This window comes from Engystomops pustulosus, chromosome 3, assembly GCF_040894005.1.
Source record: "Engystomops pustulosus chromosome 3, aEngPut4.maternal, whole genome shotgun sequence".
Classification (NCBI taxonomy): Eukaryota; Metazoa; Chordata; class Amphibia; order Anura; family Leptodactylidae; genus Engystomops; species Engystomops pustulosus.
In genome coordinates, this window is record NC_092413.1 from 171741187 (window position 1) to 171759001 (window position 17815).

At 38.3% G+C, this 17815-nt stretch overlaps 1 protein-coding gene across 15 annotated transcripts in view; it reads right to left on the reverse strand.

The window, feature by feature from the left end:
* Positions 1–8241: 8241 nt before the first annotated feature.
* The window catches only part of MBNL1 (muscleblind like splicing regulator 1), a 134674-nt gene continuing 125100 nt past the window's right edge, over positions 8242–17815 (reverse strand). For 7 of the 15 annotated variants that reach the window (XM_072143020.1, XM_072143011.1, XM_072143013.1 and 4 more), the window contains 4 exons: positions 17337–17372; positions 15542–15636; positions 12906–12980; positions 8242–11187 (listed from right to left, as the gene is read on the reverse strand). In XM_072143020.1, coding sequence (XP_071999121.1) covers positions 12924–12980; positions 15542–15636; positions 17337–17372 — 188 coding nt within the window. In that variant the 3' untranslated portion in view covers positions 8242–11187; positions 12906–12923. The remainder of the gene's footprint in view (positions 11188–12905; positions 12981–15541; positions 15637–17336; positions 17373–17815) is intronic. The other 8 variants (XM_072143014.1, XM_072143017.1, XM_072143022.1 and 5 more) reach the window with 3 other exon arrangements.

A 17815-nucleotide genomic window follows, 5' to 3' on the forward strand; every position in this document is an offset into this window, starting at 1 on the left:
GCTTCATACACCATGGTCATGTAATCGGATCTCACAACTTTGGCAAGCAACCGCTCAAATAATCAACAAACTCACAGGGTCTTCGAATATACTACAACCAAAACTAGCTTTGCTTTTTATTGGTCTGTGTGACTTCCCCCTATCCCACAGATGGATAGTGGCACACCTGTTGATGGCAACGAAACTTGCAATTACCCGTTATTGGAAATCCCACTCCTGCCCTAACATTGAGGAAGTTCTAGAGATTGTCAACTCTACCTGCGCATTTAAGAAAATGTTTGCATATCAATCTCACACATATACATCCTTTAAATAACATTGGTGCACCTGGACGGGCAGCCAATTCTACCGCCCATAAAGGAGGAGGTAGTTAAGGGTCCAACCCTATCCTTTGTTCAAAACTGTCCAATTGTGCCACCTTACCCCTCTCATAAACGACATTTCTAGTCCTCGTGATCTCTTACAGAACAAATAGATATATTGTATTGCTTATGGAAACACTTCACTCTTTGGGCTCATTTACACGGCCGTCGGCGAGGACGTACATGCGGCCGCATGTAAGTCCCCATAGACGGCAATGGCCGCCCGGCAGCGGTACGGATCAGCACCGCACACCAGGAAAAGATAGAACCTCCTCCTCCTCTCCAGCACGGCGGGCATACTGCGTGTGAATGAAGCCTTTGTTAGAACCCAGCTGCGTCCGGGGAATTGTTGTATGTGAATAGAACGTGAAACTCCTACAAATGTTTAACCTGTATTTCTCTTTATATTACAACCCATGTATTATCTTTGTTAAAATTTTATAAAATTCCATGATTTAAAAAAATAAAATAAAGACATTTATTGATTTAATGATTATCGTGGAGGAATGTGTATGTAGCTGGACTTACCTTTTTTAGCCTGTTTGAGCTAAATAGAGAGAGTGAATAGAGAGAGTACAGGGCAGTTACATTACAACTTACCCATTTTTATCTCCTCTATACACATTAGATGATCGGACAAACCTGCAGCATATGTAGAGGGGACACAAGACAATCAATGGCACTACATGTTTAACCCCTTGCCGCACATTCTGTATTCTTTGTGTTATGTCCAGAGGTGCCAAGAAAGATATAAATTAGACTTTGCAATTCTTTTAATTTCTTCATTTCCATAATGATATCAATATTTTTGTAATTTTTGTCCATACAATTAACTGTGCATAAAAATATTTGCCTTATTAAATATTTATTTATGACATTTTTATTTATGCTTTTAAATAATTAGCAGCGGTGCTGGGAATTTCATGTCATTTTCATCTTTCCAGTAACTGATATTCTCTTAGGTCATGATCAATTTTCTGGGCCCAGGTTTCAGTAGGCGCTGGTCGACAGAGCATCAATGGGCCCCTTTGCAGTGAACTCACCTGGCGGCATCTAAAATTCAGAAACTAAAACAGTCTTCTGTTTTCTAAAATATTCCCTAGTTTGTCATCCCAAACAGCCCCCTCATGGTTATTTTATGTACAGCCGCCTTATAGTTATTTTATCTAAAGCCCTCCGCTCCCTATGGATTAATTACACACAACCCCCCTCACTCCATGGATTCCTTATGTACAGTCTTATATGGGCACCCCACCATGATTTGCCTAGGTATGCCTAGGGCTGGTGCGAAGCCCTGTCAATTATGATAGCTTTAAAATGACCTGAGAATCTTAAAATGAAGCCTCACAGGATGCTAACATGAGGATTTTGGTCAATGTGCAGGACCGGAACCTGTAGATTTTTTAGAATGTACAAGAATCTCCTTGCTATAATAATCCCTAATATTAACCATCATTTGTTACAGACAAGACAGCAACTGTTTATTCCACACAATGCTATCCATACAAACTGTGGAAATCATAACAGATTAAGGAAAACGGATAGAACATAATAAAAAATGGATATAAGAATACTGTATTTCTCAGACTATAAGGCGCACGGGATTATAAGGTTTACCATCAATAAATGCCTGCTAAAACATCTAGGTTCATACATAAGGCGCACCGGATTATAAGGCGCACCTGATTATAAGGATGAATGACCAGCAGGTGGCAGACCTGTGCACAGCTCAAGGCAGCTGCAGTTCCAGGCAAACGCATCTCCTGTGCACAGAGCTCGGATCTCAGAGGTATGGGCTGTTAGGGGTTAATGTTGCAAGGGTGATGCTGCAGGGGTTATGCTGTCTCCCTCTGCCCCTTCTCTTTCTCTCCTCAGGCAGGGTGTTAGTCATCTGGGGTTCCCTGTGGAACCCAGTGTGGGGTATTGTGGCCGGGGTACAGTGTGGGCTGGTGCTGGATATTGCTGGTGCGGAGCTCTTAAACACTCTTAAACGTTATACAGTACGTGTTGTCTGTAAGTACGGGTCATATATAAGGCACTGGACTATAAGGCGCACCTTTGATTTCTGAGAAAATCAAAGGATTTTTTGTGCGCCTTATAGTCCGAAAAATATGGTTAGCCCTAACCCATAGCAAAATCTGGTATAGATAAAACACACATCCCCATGTAAGTACATGTACTTCCATACAAATGCACATATGTAGTCCATACTCACACCAAAATGTCACCATATGCTGTATCTATATAGACAAGTGCAAATATATATATATAATATTTGAATATCTATAAATTATCTATCATTATCTACACGAGCTTTTCTTATAAATAAATGCTACAGACACAAAAAAACTCCATAAAGATAAGTTTTATTAGGGCAATTTCACTTTATTTTCAGACAACATGATCAACTATTAGCAGTAAGAATAAAATAAGCATGAAAAAAAAACTGCAGCCGAAGACAGAGTACATAGGTTTCAGCAACTACAAGCATAAAAGTAAGTTTGTGGTTATACAACTGCAAAATCAAGCGCATCTGTCCTTCTAGCAGATGAAGAGTCGAAAGATTTCATTTAAGTGCAACTTAGCTATTTGCCAGTGTGACTTTGGGGTAATAAAATGGTCCAATAATATTAACAATAATAATAATATCAATAATTAAATTTAGCTTTGGTTTACATCAATATACTGTTTGGTGAGTGCAATTTATTAAGTACTTATATACAAATCATCTGCTAAAAGAACAAATTAAAGCAAACTGGAAATAAAATCCCACTACTACTACTACGGCGAATGTGCGCTCTTTGTTTTGTCTGCTAATGAATATAAAGTGGACATGTCATTAAAACACAGTGGAGGCCTCTATTTTCTGCAATGGGCCAATATCTCTAAAAATACAGATCTTAGGGTGAGTTAATCTACACAGTTGCCAGTTTTCTAGCATATAATGGTCATTAAACCTGACAATTTGCACAATTTTATGCAACTTCTACCTCTCTTAGACACTTTTCAATTCTCCTAACTTGTGCCATATTTATTAAGAGAATCCAGTTGTATACATCTAAGTTGGAATATATGGGACAATTTAAACATTTGCAAAGTTTGGCACAAAACAATTTTAGTGCCCTCCTGGCATGGCATAGGAAACAGTTTAGAAGAGGCAACCTAATGATAAATGACCCCCTTAGTGTGCTACTGTGGTAACTTTGTGAAGACAATGGCTATCAATATTCCATACTGTGAAATATAAAAACCATGGAGGTTTAAAGTGCCCTTCTTGGGAACCTTCTACAAAAGCCAAAGCGAAAAAGTAGGCCTGATCATAGATAATTGGTTTATTCTTATGGGAAAACCCTCTAAAAATATGGGGGAATTTATCAAGATGATATACCCTGGTGTAGATATGCACTACAATGTGCACCAGGTTATGAAAGGAGGCATAATGGGGAGAAAACTTGGAATTCCTGACCGGGTGCTACGTAATTGTAGATAATGATCTACATAATAATCAATTCTGATGGTTTTGAATTAAATTATCTTCTATTAAATTGCTTCAATATTTTTTATGCGTAGATATTGGCACAACCCCCCGCGCCCCCCCCCCCCCCAGATCACGGTGACTTTACTAGTCTCTGGCCAGTAGCCCATTGTGGTTTAGATAACTGAAGTATATAGCGCATCATATCTCTGACACTTTTATTAACTATTCTACTAAATATTTTCTCTGTCCACAAAATAGCTTCCTCCACTGTGTTTGGGTGACAGGTGCACTCGAAGGTTTGTGAAACTCAGTAATTTTTTTCCTCTTGTGAACGATAGACTACAAAACTGTCAGAAGTTGAATTGAATAGTTATATACCCTTAATATAGTTCATTGTCTGTGATACTAAACATGCAGTTGTTTGTTGAGTTTGTTGAGTGAGTAATGTAAGGATTACTTGATCCATGACTACCTTTCAATAGCTGGAGTATCAGCACGGCTTGTGTAATGTTGGGCAGACGTGGACCATTGGGTCTGTATCTTTAAGTCATATGATCTCCGAATAATGGGACTGTATATCTGCCCAGCTAAAAAATCCTGGCAAACTACAAGCTGATCACATAAAGCAAAGCAACCTTTTTATGGGGTATGGAGTGCTAACTCTGTGCCACTTTGCAAGCAATTTTGTTCAGCCTGTCATTTTATAAGTCTTAACAAAACTCCTTGTAATTATAGACATTTTTATTCAAAATAAGATCTTACTATAATACACGATTCTCTCTTTATTTTGACTATATACAGAAGTGCAAAAAGTCAACTTCTCCCTATCCTTTCCGACATGCAAAATTGCAGCATAATCAACCTTCAAGAGTTTGCACACTCTTACTCGCTACGTAAACTTTGAATATTTGGATTATCAACAAAAAAAAAAAAAACAAGTCCCTTGATTTATTGATTATGCAGCTTATTTATAACAAGGCCTGATATTCAGGGATTTCCAAAAAATATTAAAACAATATCTTAACATTTGAAATGGATACAGTAGAAAATAAACTTTTACTCTAATATCTAGGAACTATTTTTTTTTTCAGAACTAATTACAAACATAATAACTCATCAAAATATTACTTAATTGTCCGCCAGGATTGTTACCGTAGCAACAACGTAACACCTTACTTTTTATGATTACATAATATATCCATACAAAAGATCTTTGTTCTCTTAGTGAAAACTAACAATGACTGATATTCTTACATTGTAATATTAAGTCAGTAAAATAGAAATCATTTTGTTAACAATAATACAAATACTTATATGACAATACATGTAAAGTCCGAACTGAGTATGGTATGAAGAAAATAAAACAACTTTTTATTCTTTTTTTTTTTTCTCTTTTTGTATTTTGAAAAAGTTTTCAGTAAAACCTATGTCAACGAAAAAACCTACAACCTAAACAGTTTTTAACTTGCGATAAAAATGAAAACATTCTAATAAATCTATGAAATTAAAAATAAACATTTGAGAAAAAAAAGAGAAAAAGTACTATTCAATGATGTAAGTAATTATGATAAAATGCAAAGTCACTTAAACTTTCTGAACACAACTGAAATTACATTGGTTTGGGTTAGAACCCGTAATGTAATCTAAGGCTTTGATAGATGCACAGTACAATCATTAATCTTATCTTCAGTCCTATACCAAAAACTGATTGTTATATCATGATCCCAATCATAAGCATCATAAACATCTGCGTGTCCTACAGCCAGTTCTGTTTCTAAAGATTTTCCCAGCGCACGTTCTCAGCAGTTGGGTGAAATGGATGAACATTTAATAAAATACTTTTCTTCTAAATAGAATTTTGATAACAAAAAAATTATAACAAAATTGTTAACATTATGGCTTTTTGAAATTAGGAAATGCAATGCATTGGCTGGATGATGAAGAAGGAATGCATACTTAGAATTCATGAATGTGTTGACTGTTCATTCAGGCAATAGAAGAGTGAAGAAATCAGGCAATACCTTTTTGAGGTTATTTGATGGGGAGCTTTCGATTATAGTAGTTCTCTTCATCAGATATGACATTATGTTATGACTACGGGAACTAGTATTCTTGAATGCTCACCATCAAATATACTCAGTTAGCCTCAAAAAGGTATTGCCTGATTTCTTCACTCTTACTCTGCTCTCTATGGCTAACACGGTACAAATCAACACTACATTAAGGTAATAAGGCAGTTTCCAAGGTCCAATGGCCAAGTAGAGAACACTGCCCTTGAGTCAAGTTTGGACTTTAAGTCTTCCTTTAATTTAATGGCTGATTGTGGGGCCTTTTTAGAAATGACCATCTCAATTTCTGTGTAAGTTACACATTTATTACGGTTTACATTCACACGAACGTATAGGGGACGTATATACGGCCGGTGTATATACTGCATATATACGCCACCCATACACTTCTATGGCCTCATGGTGCCGTACGGAAGCAGTAACATGTCCTGTCTTTCTATGGTATACAGCATCGTGCGCTGTGTATTCCTAAGGAAAGGGACGGGGGTAAGCAGTGCTCATCCCCTGCTCCTCTCCCCGGCGCCAATTTATGCCCGCCATTCTATGGTACGGCGGGCATACATCATGTGAATGTGGCCTAAAGATGAATGCATCATCCAATATTCACTTTGTAAAAGCTTTGCTGAACTTTTCAAAATAATCTGTTTGGGTCTGAATCTCTTTGATAGAAAGTGAACTTGTTCCAATTACTCAAATTAATCTATTCCTCTAAAACACAGATAATTTTGATAAATAACACTCTCTCGTTTAGTTTACTTGTAACAAACTCTTTAATTTCCCCTCGCCCCTCGTCTCTCACCCTTTCTCTAAGCCCTGTCCAATGCAAATTTGAAAATTAGATTCAGATTGGATTTGATTACTTATAATTGCCATGCTGAAGTTACAAACCAAAAGATAGGTGTATACAAAAATACCAAAGTGTGTATATGCAAAATATATATATATATACAAACTATATTTTATCAACATAGTAAATACACCAGACAATGAATATACAACATTAAAACCACTAAAAATGTACCAAAGTACATATAACCCAAGATCCATGTATGGGACCCTGATAAGCCCATATATTGCACACTTCCCAGCAAGATTTCCAATACCTGTATGTCACAACACTTGTCAAAATTTAAAAAATGGATAAACAATATCATATCACAAAAATGTTGTATAATTGCACATGAGTAAGTAAGATGGCACAGCCAAAGGGAAAATATACTTGGTAACTCCCTTCCTGATTGACATAGTTATGCGTTGCGTCACTTAGTCGCGTGGGGAATGCGTGGGGCTTAACCTCACACTGCCCACAACACCCTGCCTATGGCACTAAAAGCTTACCTTTGGTAACTATGTCAATCAGGAAGGGAGATACCAAGTATATTATCCCTTGTGCCATCTTACTTACTCATGTGCAATTGTACAACATTTTTGTGATATGATATTGCTTATCCATTTTCTGAATTTTGGATCTTGACAAGTGTTGTTATATCTAGGTTACATACAGGTATTAGAAATCTTGCTTGGGCAGTGTGCAATATATGGGCATACATGGATCTTGGGTTATATGTACTTTGGTACATTTTTAGTGGTTTTAATGTTGTATATTCATTGTGTGGTGTATTTACTGTGATGATAAAATAAAGTTTGTATAAATATATTTTTTTCCTATACACACTTTTTTTGGTCTTTATGTATATACTCATTATCTCTTAGTGTGTTTGCTATAATTTACATTAATGCTATATTGTATAGCTGTGCAGGTTCCTCCGGTGTAGATTTGTAAACCAACATATAGGTTCACTCATTTCTAATTTTTATATTAAGTGATTTTTTGATTATCATTTGATTCTAGTGCATCAGAAATGGCTACATGGCCAGTGTCAGGTAAGTATTGATTGGCAGTGAAAAGAAATCTTATTCCAGCTCACCTCCAGCCTCCATGTACTTCGGAAATGGCACGGGCTTCACCTCGTTTGCTGAGGTCACAATAGCTTACAGAAAAAACTCTCGACAGTCCAGCCAATTTCCGGAAAAAACTTTTGAGACTTTTATTTGGTCAGAATACAAACATCCACAGCATTGTTTCTCGATATTCCCTTGCTCTATCCAACGCGTTTCAAACGGATTAACCGTTCTTAATCATGGTGTATCTGATCAGATCAGATACACCATGATTAAGAACGGTTAATCCGTTTGAAACGCGTTGGATAGAGCAAGGGAATATCGAGAAACAATGCTGTGGATGTTTGTATTCTGACCAAATAAAAGTCTCAAAAGTTTTTTCCGGAAATTGGCTGGACTGTCGAGAGTTTTTTCTGTAAGTATTGATTGGCTTCTGATCTTTACAGCATCATTTGAGTTTGTCCCATCTAATTTCTGTACTACGGCCCCTAAAATTATGCAATAGATTGTTTTCCAAGGAAAATCATTAAGTTGGAATACAGTGGTAGTAACACCTCGGGTTCACCATACAGAATATATACTGAACGAGTAGATAAACACAAGGACACAAATCACAGCATCTGCCATAAATCATTCATCATGTCATTATTTTCCTGAAGGAAATTAATAATTTAGTTGCTATATCATGACAATTATTAAGGGTCATTTCACCAGCCAATGCATTGAACATGTATCCAAAAGCAAAATACCATGTTCATTCACGTACAAGCAATGTTATCCATCCAATGTGTAATATGCTGAGAATTGTAGCTTTTCTAATGGGTAAAATCATAGCAATGAGTTCACCAAACCTTTATAAAAATTGGTATCTACCAATCCACTCACAGAATACAGTTTCTACAATAGTTTTCATTCTGACATCACAGAAATAGCTCCTTATCAAATGTACATGTGACCAGTCTTCTAGGTTATATTATATATTTAAAAGACACATATATTTTTGCATATATATGATATATTTGACTATATATTTACACACAATCATAAAAATTCTAAATGTTTCTTTATATTTTAGGTTAGTGCATACTGTATGTCAAGTACATACTACGGGGGAAAAAACTAGTAATCTCCTGTGTTGAATGTGTTTAGATATGGTAGATATATACAGCACTGTCCTAAAAGAATTGGCGTACAAAATGTTGAAGAGTATGAGGGTAGCAGCATTTTATAAGTGCATTATGTGTTGGGAAAACTTTGAATAAATTCCATATTCATTTTGTAAATTAAAGAGTTATTTTCATTTGATAAAGTGTCAGAATTTCACTAGGGCATTCCATCACTTGAGGACATCACCAGTCCTGAGATGCCGTTCTTTGTTTTGTCCCAGCACAGTGCTCCTCAGTGTCCAGTTGTCTAAGTCAATGGGGCTAGCTGTAGTTTGCCAGTGTCTCCAGGAGCACCGTAGTACAGGGAATGAATCACAGAGCTGAATTAGCACTGCAGATCAGTGTGATAGCGTATCCTAGGAGCCTAACCCTTACAATATTCCTGATTTTCTTTTTGGATGTTCATACTATTTCCATTTATCATGATTTTACAATGATAAACTCTAAAGGATAAAATCTGTAATAAATTGTTGCGGTAGAGATCCTTTCCATTGTTCTAGTATGTCTGCTAAGGCAATAAAAAGTGCAAATGGTGACGATTGGGCATAAGAATTGTATTACATAGGACATTAATAGAAAATGTTACTAATCATAGAAATTCCCTTAAAGTGTTCATTCACTTTATAGGAACTCAAATTATAACATTATCAGTAATTTGCTTTTACAATGGTGGTTGTTCATCATTTTTCTATTTGGGTTTCTTGTATTCCCTTACTGTGCCAAACAAAAGTCTTCATGTTCCTCCTAGAATTACTAGGATTTCTCTCCACCATTTCAATCATAGTCCTCTATGTCCCAATGTAGCTCAAGGCAGGGGAATGCAAGTGAGTAGTAAACCTACCGATTTAGGATCAGTCTATAACTGATTAGGGGGCAAATACAGAGATGGGTAAGAGTTAGAATGGAAGAAACCCGTATGTGTTTCTGGCTAGGTCATTGTAAAATACCATTGAAGCCAAAGTATACAAACTTGACTATAACATCCCTTGTGATACAGATAAGGTGTAGGCTCAAATAAGGCAAAACTATGTCTAAACAGACTCATATGCAGCATTTTGGCTTTATAACATTTTGTATGACTCAAAGTTTAGCCTAACAAGCATCAATAGGATCTCTTAAAAAGCTCGGAATATTTTTTTCCATTACGTGCCATATGCCACATTTCCAAGGAAACATACCTGTATAATCAATTGTGAGTCACACAATACATGTGCCATCTTGTCTTTTCTCTGGCTCCTTGTATAACACCACATAAAAGGATGGTATTTCTATGATGTCAACTCTACATGTTTGGTTCAGGTAAACTCATATCTGTAAGAACTTTGGTTGAAAACGCTAACAGTGCCTATGACTGATCCTTTGTAACATAGAAAATGTGTTTTTTTCTGCATACAAAAAATAACACTGTTGAAGTAATACTCTATAATGATGTACAGTCAATGGCACTTCATGGGCACATACAATAAGACCGTACTTAAAGCCTTAATGTGCTTTAAAAACGTACACAGCTGTGGTTTGCTTGGCACATTCATCTGTGTCAGACCTCTTGCCACCTCTTACAATCTAGAACAGGAATTCTCATCCTTATAAAACTAGTTTGCATGCATACTTTCAGCTGCAATGGCAATTGAAAAGACAAGGTGCATCTTTTGTTATTTGTAAACCTCAAAAGAAAAAAAAAAATGAAAAAGAATAATCTTGGTCTAAAGACGTACCAACACGTTGTAGATTACCAAGTACAACATAATCTGAATTTTTTTTTACTTAGAAAGCAAACATACATCAGAAGTCCAAGTCATTAGAACTAAAAGACAGGGCATTGCACCAGGGTGGGTGTCAAGGAGCCAATTTACCGTGTCCTAGGATATTTAGATATAGGGCTAGGGGGTAGTAAATTGAGTCTTTGTCCAAGGTCTAGCTACACCACTACTAAGAGATGTATGAGTGCAAACCTCTGTAAGAAAAAACAGGATATGTTGTATCATGTTTGAATAGGAATTTCACTTTAGCACAAATATCAAGAAAATATACAAATCATAGACTGTAATATATGTAATGGGATCCATATTGATCTTGGCATTGTACAGCATGCAAGATGAAAGTGTGTCACGGTGGACAATGCTGTGTGTCTTGTTTGTACTGTATGCATACTATGGCTAATGGCCTTGGCCTGTACTTTCTTCAAGTTCCTTGTCTCCTGAGCATATGATCTGTAAGGGAAAAAGGCATAACTGGTTAATTTATAGAATGTAATCTTTGAAATCATTCTTATTTTTTGGTTACCAGGTTGCCACAATTCTCTTTATCCATCTGTTACGTAAAGTTGTCTAGTGTAGACACTGAAATATTGTGTTATAGACAATGAGTCACTTGTCAGCACAAAGGTTGCAGCTATGAGGTGTCTGCCTTCAGTTTACTTTGGAACTGAATAAGTACAGGGTGCACCAGGAACTATGACATTTATCCAGGAACTATGACATTTATCCCCAGAGCACACACTGCATACACTCTGTTTTATAGGGATTTAGACTTACTGTATACTCCTGTGTATACTGTTGCCATTATGCCTACTGCATATGTATGTATAATGTCCCTTCTGTCTGATTTATCTGTCAAAGGAGACATTTTGGTGGTTACAATCTGGTCTGTATCCATAGGAATGAAGGATAATTTATCCTAAACCCCATCCACTATGCTGCATTATGATTACACAGTGGCTAACCCATAACCCTGTGTGTTTCCAGCCATAAAGAGGACCTGTCACCCAAAATTTCGGCACTGGGAGCTGCTTACTAAAGTGATAGCATTATCGGAAACTTCTGGTAACACTAACTAACACTGCGGTGGGGGACAATGTAATTGCTAGCTGTCCGACGTATTCATGAGGGGGCGGGGGCGTGGTTAGGAGCGGTGATTGCCAGATGCTGCGCAGCAGTCACCGCCACCCTATGGAGCAAGCGGGGCGGTCCGGGGAAGAGGCAGCACCTCATGAATACATCGGACTGCTCGCAAAGCGATGCACACATTTTACACCGCCGCGTTGTTAGATAGGGTTACCGGAGGTTTCCGGTAACGCTATCACTCTAACACTGCAGCGTTTGTTCAAGCACTAAAGTAAGCAGCGCCTAGTGACGAAATTTTGGGTGACAGGTCCTATTTAAATGGGTTGGTCAGGAATTACTATTATTAGCTGACTCTCCAGATAGGCCCTAATACCAATCACCTATTCAGCACTGTGTAAACACAGCATATGGGGCAGGAAGCAGTGGGCTCCATGTCCATGCAGAAGCCGAGCTCAGTCACTGCAGTTGAGGCTCCCATTGAAACTAAAGCCACAACTGTAGTAAAAGTTGCATTAGTAATCATATAGACTTTTCTATGGAAAATGAACACCAGTAAAATACTATGCAAAATAGCAGACACAAACACACAAATGCAATGAAAAACACTTGAAGCAACAAGCATGTGTGTGAAGGAAGCCTTAAAGGGGAAGACCACTTTTAATTAATCTGCCTGTATGTGTACATATACCTTTGCCTCCTTTGAGACCTGCAGCCTTTCCCTGTTCTCACCGTGCTGCCTGCTGCATATATACACAACTTCCTGTTTCTTATTCCTTCACTCCGTCCTAATGGCTTTACCCACTGTGCCTCTTTCTCTCATTTACAGACACAAGGAGAGGGGAGGAGGAGAGCAAGAGAAGGCATAATCTCCTGTTTCAGCCCCTCCTATTCATTAGTGCTCAGACATGTAAACAAAGATCGATGGAGTATTAAAGTAAGTATCAGGAATGCTGAATCACTTGATGAACATTCAGGAATTATTATTAAGGCAGTAAAGGCACATATGCAACATATGTAAAATTGTGGCCAACCCCCTTAAGTACATATTAATAGCAATGTATAACGGTAGAGATTGTAAAACTTACTGCATCAGGAAATGACCTCTAGAGCTGTGTAACATACTTGTGACTACTCAGATGATCTGCAGATATTATGGGTATCTGTAGATAAAACAGGTTAACAATGTATTGAAAACATTTGCAGCCAACTACCAGCCATTTGTAAAAAAAAAAAATAACACAAAAAAGCCATTGTCTTCTATATACAGAATAATAAGTAAAATATTGTGAAACTAAATGCTACAGTAGCAAATCGATGTTAAGAAATTGCTCAGCAACTCTAAATAAGTGTCAGCAGCTCCACGGGGTGACAAGGGAGCAGAATGTTACAGAAAACGTGTGGTGCAGACCCTTTCTAGTTGGCATACACGAAGCCTTTTATCGAATTTCTCCCAAGTTTGGGTAACCAAATGAAGTGTAACAAGTTATGGAAAACTGGACGGCAAAAATTATTATTATTGGGGTTAGTTCTGTACTTTTCAGTGTTCCGTGTTTTGGTGTTACAGTAACCAGCATAGAATAATTGTCAGCTGGAAATATTTGATCATAAAAATTTTTCCTGTAGTAAAGATCTTGACAAAAGCCTCTTGTATAACGCACCAGTTTGGTGTTTTTAGGCTATGTGCTATCCATTGACTGAATAGGCCCATAAACAGCTGCAGTTTCCACAGGCTCTTGTATAAGTCGACTGGTCAAGTTGCAAATTATAGAGCAGGTCCTATTCCTGTCTGTGTTTGTAGCTCAGAAAGTCTTTTTCTATTGTCATTGGCAATAAGGAACAATACATGTAACCTGAACCATAAATGGGTTTGTATTTCTTCTCTCTGGATAAGTCAAGACAGTCTTCTGCACTATCCTATAAAGTAGAAACATTGACAAGCCAACTCCTACCAAGCAGATAGAGGCCAAAAGAAGACTATTTTGGCCTTCCACAGGTGAACAAGGGCCTTTGGACCCATTATCATCATGCACTTAGTCTAAGGTCCTCTGCTTCAAAGTGACAATATACTCATATAAGAAGACTTTTGAAAACTGTTTTTGTTGCACATAGAAACCAATAACAGGGCAGGTTTAGTTGTTTTAAAATAAAAGAAGAAATTTCAATAAAGCAGTTTTTACCCTAAAATGGGTCCTAAAAATCTCATTATGCCAATCTCATTCCCTAACCTCCTTCAAACCTCCTTTAAACCACCCACCACAGTTTACTCCTTCCTGGTATGTAATCTCTCAGCACTTGGTATCAGCATACAGATTAATCTGCTCTTTAGTTTTGTGATGCCTCATCAAGTATTATTTATCTACAGCAATAGTTCCTGTGTCACCAATTCCTTCTCATATATTGTGACCTCTTATGAGCCCACTGTGAAGAGAGTCCTTTCAGTCTCTGAGAAACAATGACCCCAGAAATCTGCCCTAACCCCAATTCATTAAAAAAGAGGGAGGGGGGGGTCACTTTTTTCCATAGCAGTCAATCTAAGTGGGGAAAAAATGAAATTGGATCGTGGGTATTGTTGACAACAAAGGCATGTTATTCTATGTAAAATGTCTCCTGCCGATTCAGCAAATATGAAGTTAGGATTAATCATTATTGTTCCTGAAAATATCTTTTTAAAGTGTAATTACTGAATTAGCCAATTTGTAGTCATACAGGTTCTGGGCATTTAAAAGGAACCTGTTTTCAACTTTTCACCATTAAACCTAATGACTGGTTCCCATTTAGTTTTTATTACTCACATCTCACATCTTTATTATATCAATTTCTTTCTTTGTTTAAAGTATCTGGCATGAAAGTAACCAATGGCAGATTTTCTCTTCTGTCTCCCTCAGTTGTTTCAATTGCCCTCCCTTAAGAATTCCTCTTCAGTAAGTGACTGTGTGACTCAGCCCATGTCTCCCTCATTCCCCCTCCCTCAGGAATGATTTCTCTTCAGTGAGTGACTGTGTGACTCGGCCCATGTCTCCCTCATTCCCCCTCCCTCAGGAATGATTTCTCTTCAGTGAGTGACTGTGTGACTCGGCCCATGTCTCCCTCATTCCCCCTCCCTCAGGAATGATTTCTCTTCAGTGAGTGACTGTGTGACTCGGCCCATGTCTCCCTCATTCCCCCTCCCTCAGGAATGATTTCTCTTCAGTGAGTCATTGTGTGACTCAGCCCATGTCTCCTTCATCCCCCCTCCCTCAGGAATGATTTCTCTTCAGCCAGTCACTGTGTGACTCAGCCAAGTCTCCCTCAACTCCCTCATTCCTGAGGAAAGGAGGAATGAGAGAGCGGAAGGAGACATTGGAGAAGGTTCCCTTTAAGGCCTTTATCAGAGGTATACATGGGGAATATATGTCTGGATATATTCAGTATCTCATGGCTCTTACAACTGCATACAACTACAGTGGTTTTTATTGACAAAATCACTTCTACTTCCTCTATTCCTGATTCCGTGTACATGGGGAGAATGTGGAGTTTTTATTATCTTCTTATACTCCGCACATATATTATTACATAAAGTTATATTGTACTTCCTATTCTTTGTGATTTCATTAAAAATTGTCATCAGCTGCAAAAGCTGAGAAATAATATGTATGCCAACATGAGGGTCGGTGATCATAGAGAGGAGATAAAGCACTTATTTAGAGTTGTTCTTAAGAATGGAAGCTGTAAATTAGCAAACCTGGTTGGCTGTGGCTGTTGCAGCGAAGGGAACACTTGTGGCAGATGTTGCTGCTGCAGACACAGTAGCCGGCGCTGTACCGTGCACCATGGGAACTTTCGGAGGGAAATCATATAAGCAAACATACAGAAGAGTGTGGCAGAGGGGGAACCATAGCAGCAGGTGGCATGGTATTTATTGCAGCGTGAAGCCACGTGGTGTAACATCATCACCAGCGAGTGGCATGCAATCAAAGTGCAAAAGCAGGTCAGCATTCCGGGGGAAAAGGAGGAAAAAGGTGGGATGAAAGAGAAAAAAAAGGGAAAATGTTTGTTACCATCAAAACAATGTACTCATTACACACAAAGCTTCATTTCTATGACTTAGTTACTATTAATGATAATACTTTTAGGATGTGCACACAGAGGAGGAATACAACATGTGGTCTACCTAACCCTGAAGTAACAAAAATATTATCTTTGTCAGCAGCTGTATATTGGATAACCCCATCAAAGTATTAAAGCATTGGCTTGAGTATTTTCCTTTTCGAAAAATGGCTCATTTGCTGGGCTGCTCCTAGCTTGGCAGTTGTAGATAGTGCTTATTTATCCCCCTCCTAGACCATCGTCTATAGTGTGGGAGCCAGTTTAGCATACTAAGCAGGCTCCTGCACTGGGGATGGTAGCCTATGCAGCAATCTAAAGAAGACCCTTGAACGTATATTTTTTATTGCAAATGATACAGCGCCCAAAATACAGTTTAATCAGCAACTTATTTCTCTGTGCTCTGCCACAGCTTTCAATCATATTGGCCTCCTGAGGACAGCAATACCATTGACAGAAGGAGGGGAAATTCCAATTATCATTGTAGCCTCCACCAAGGATCCCCTTTAACAGGAAGAATCACAGAACTTCTAATGATAATCCAGCCCTGTCCGGATATTCTTGCTCCTCCTGCAATCCCAGGAAGTGTTGCTTTAAAATAACGGTGAATACAGCACATGCAGATCTTTCCAAGGTCGCAAGAGCATAACTTGAGTGACTCAATGGGGCACGTTTACGAAGGGTCCGCAGAGCGCATTTTCATCGGATTTAAGAGGGGTTTTTGGCACACGCGATCGGATTTTGGCGCCAAATTGCATGCGACAGAAATCGGGGGCGTGGCTGACAGACAACCCGACTGATTCGGACTAAGCGCGGGATTTACAATTCAAATTGTGTCGCAAGACATGCACTCACATACACCGGGAAGAAGAAGGTGAACTCCGGCGGACCTGAGCGGGGAAGCAACAGATGCAGGAAAATGGACGCACGATCTTAAAGAATCGTGCCTGACTTCATCCTCGTCGGAGAACGCACATCAGGGATCGCGACAGGACAGGGTAAGTAAATCTGCCCCAATCTGTTTGGCGAGCTCTGTGCTGGGGTGACAGCTCAGTGCCCACAGAGATGGCTCTGTGTGCCACCTCTAAGACCCATGCCATAGGTTCACCACCCCTGATCTAATGTATAAAGTCAACCAATAAGTTAGTTATACCACAAAATGTATACCTCTGCTGTGTGCAGTTGCATTTACATTGTTTTCTATGAAAAAACTTCTCATTAATTTAATTCATTAAATAGCAATAAAATATTAGGATCATTTTTAATTTAAGAAATAAGTACAATCAAAATCCACAGTTTACAAAGTAAATGTAGTAATGCTATAACATTTTCTATCTAGATAAGTAGTACCAGACATGGATTTTGAGTGCAAGATTAAAGGCTTATTATAAGGTATGTAAAAAAAAAAATTAAGAAACAAAGCTGGCACCTACCAACACTTGCAGCGGGTGTCATGCACAAAATTGAGCCTGCTCATCATGCATTGCAACAGGAAGGTGGATTGAGAGGGGAAAGAATTAAAAAAAAAAAACCCATCACACATGTTATTATTAGGAAAAATTATTTGTACAAGAGAGAAATGTGTTATTATGGCAACAGTGGCATACATGGTGAGCATACCAAAATCACAGAGGAGCGTAGTGGGTGATTAGGATATTTGTGGAGCAGAGAAGGTACAAAGGGTAAACTGTGTTACTGATCACCACGATAGTTAGTGTCACAATCACTAAGACAAAATGTACTTAATAATGATGACATTTACACTTCGCACTATGTATGCACCATGTGACAGCTGCAAGTGCTGGCAATACAGTAGCTCTAGTCTTATGTTACAGGTATGACAGGTAATCTCTGCCATTCCTGACCATAACCATTGACATGGATGATCGGTGACCTAGTTTCCTTTCACAAT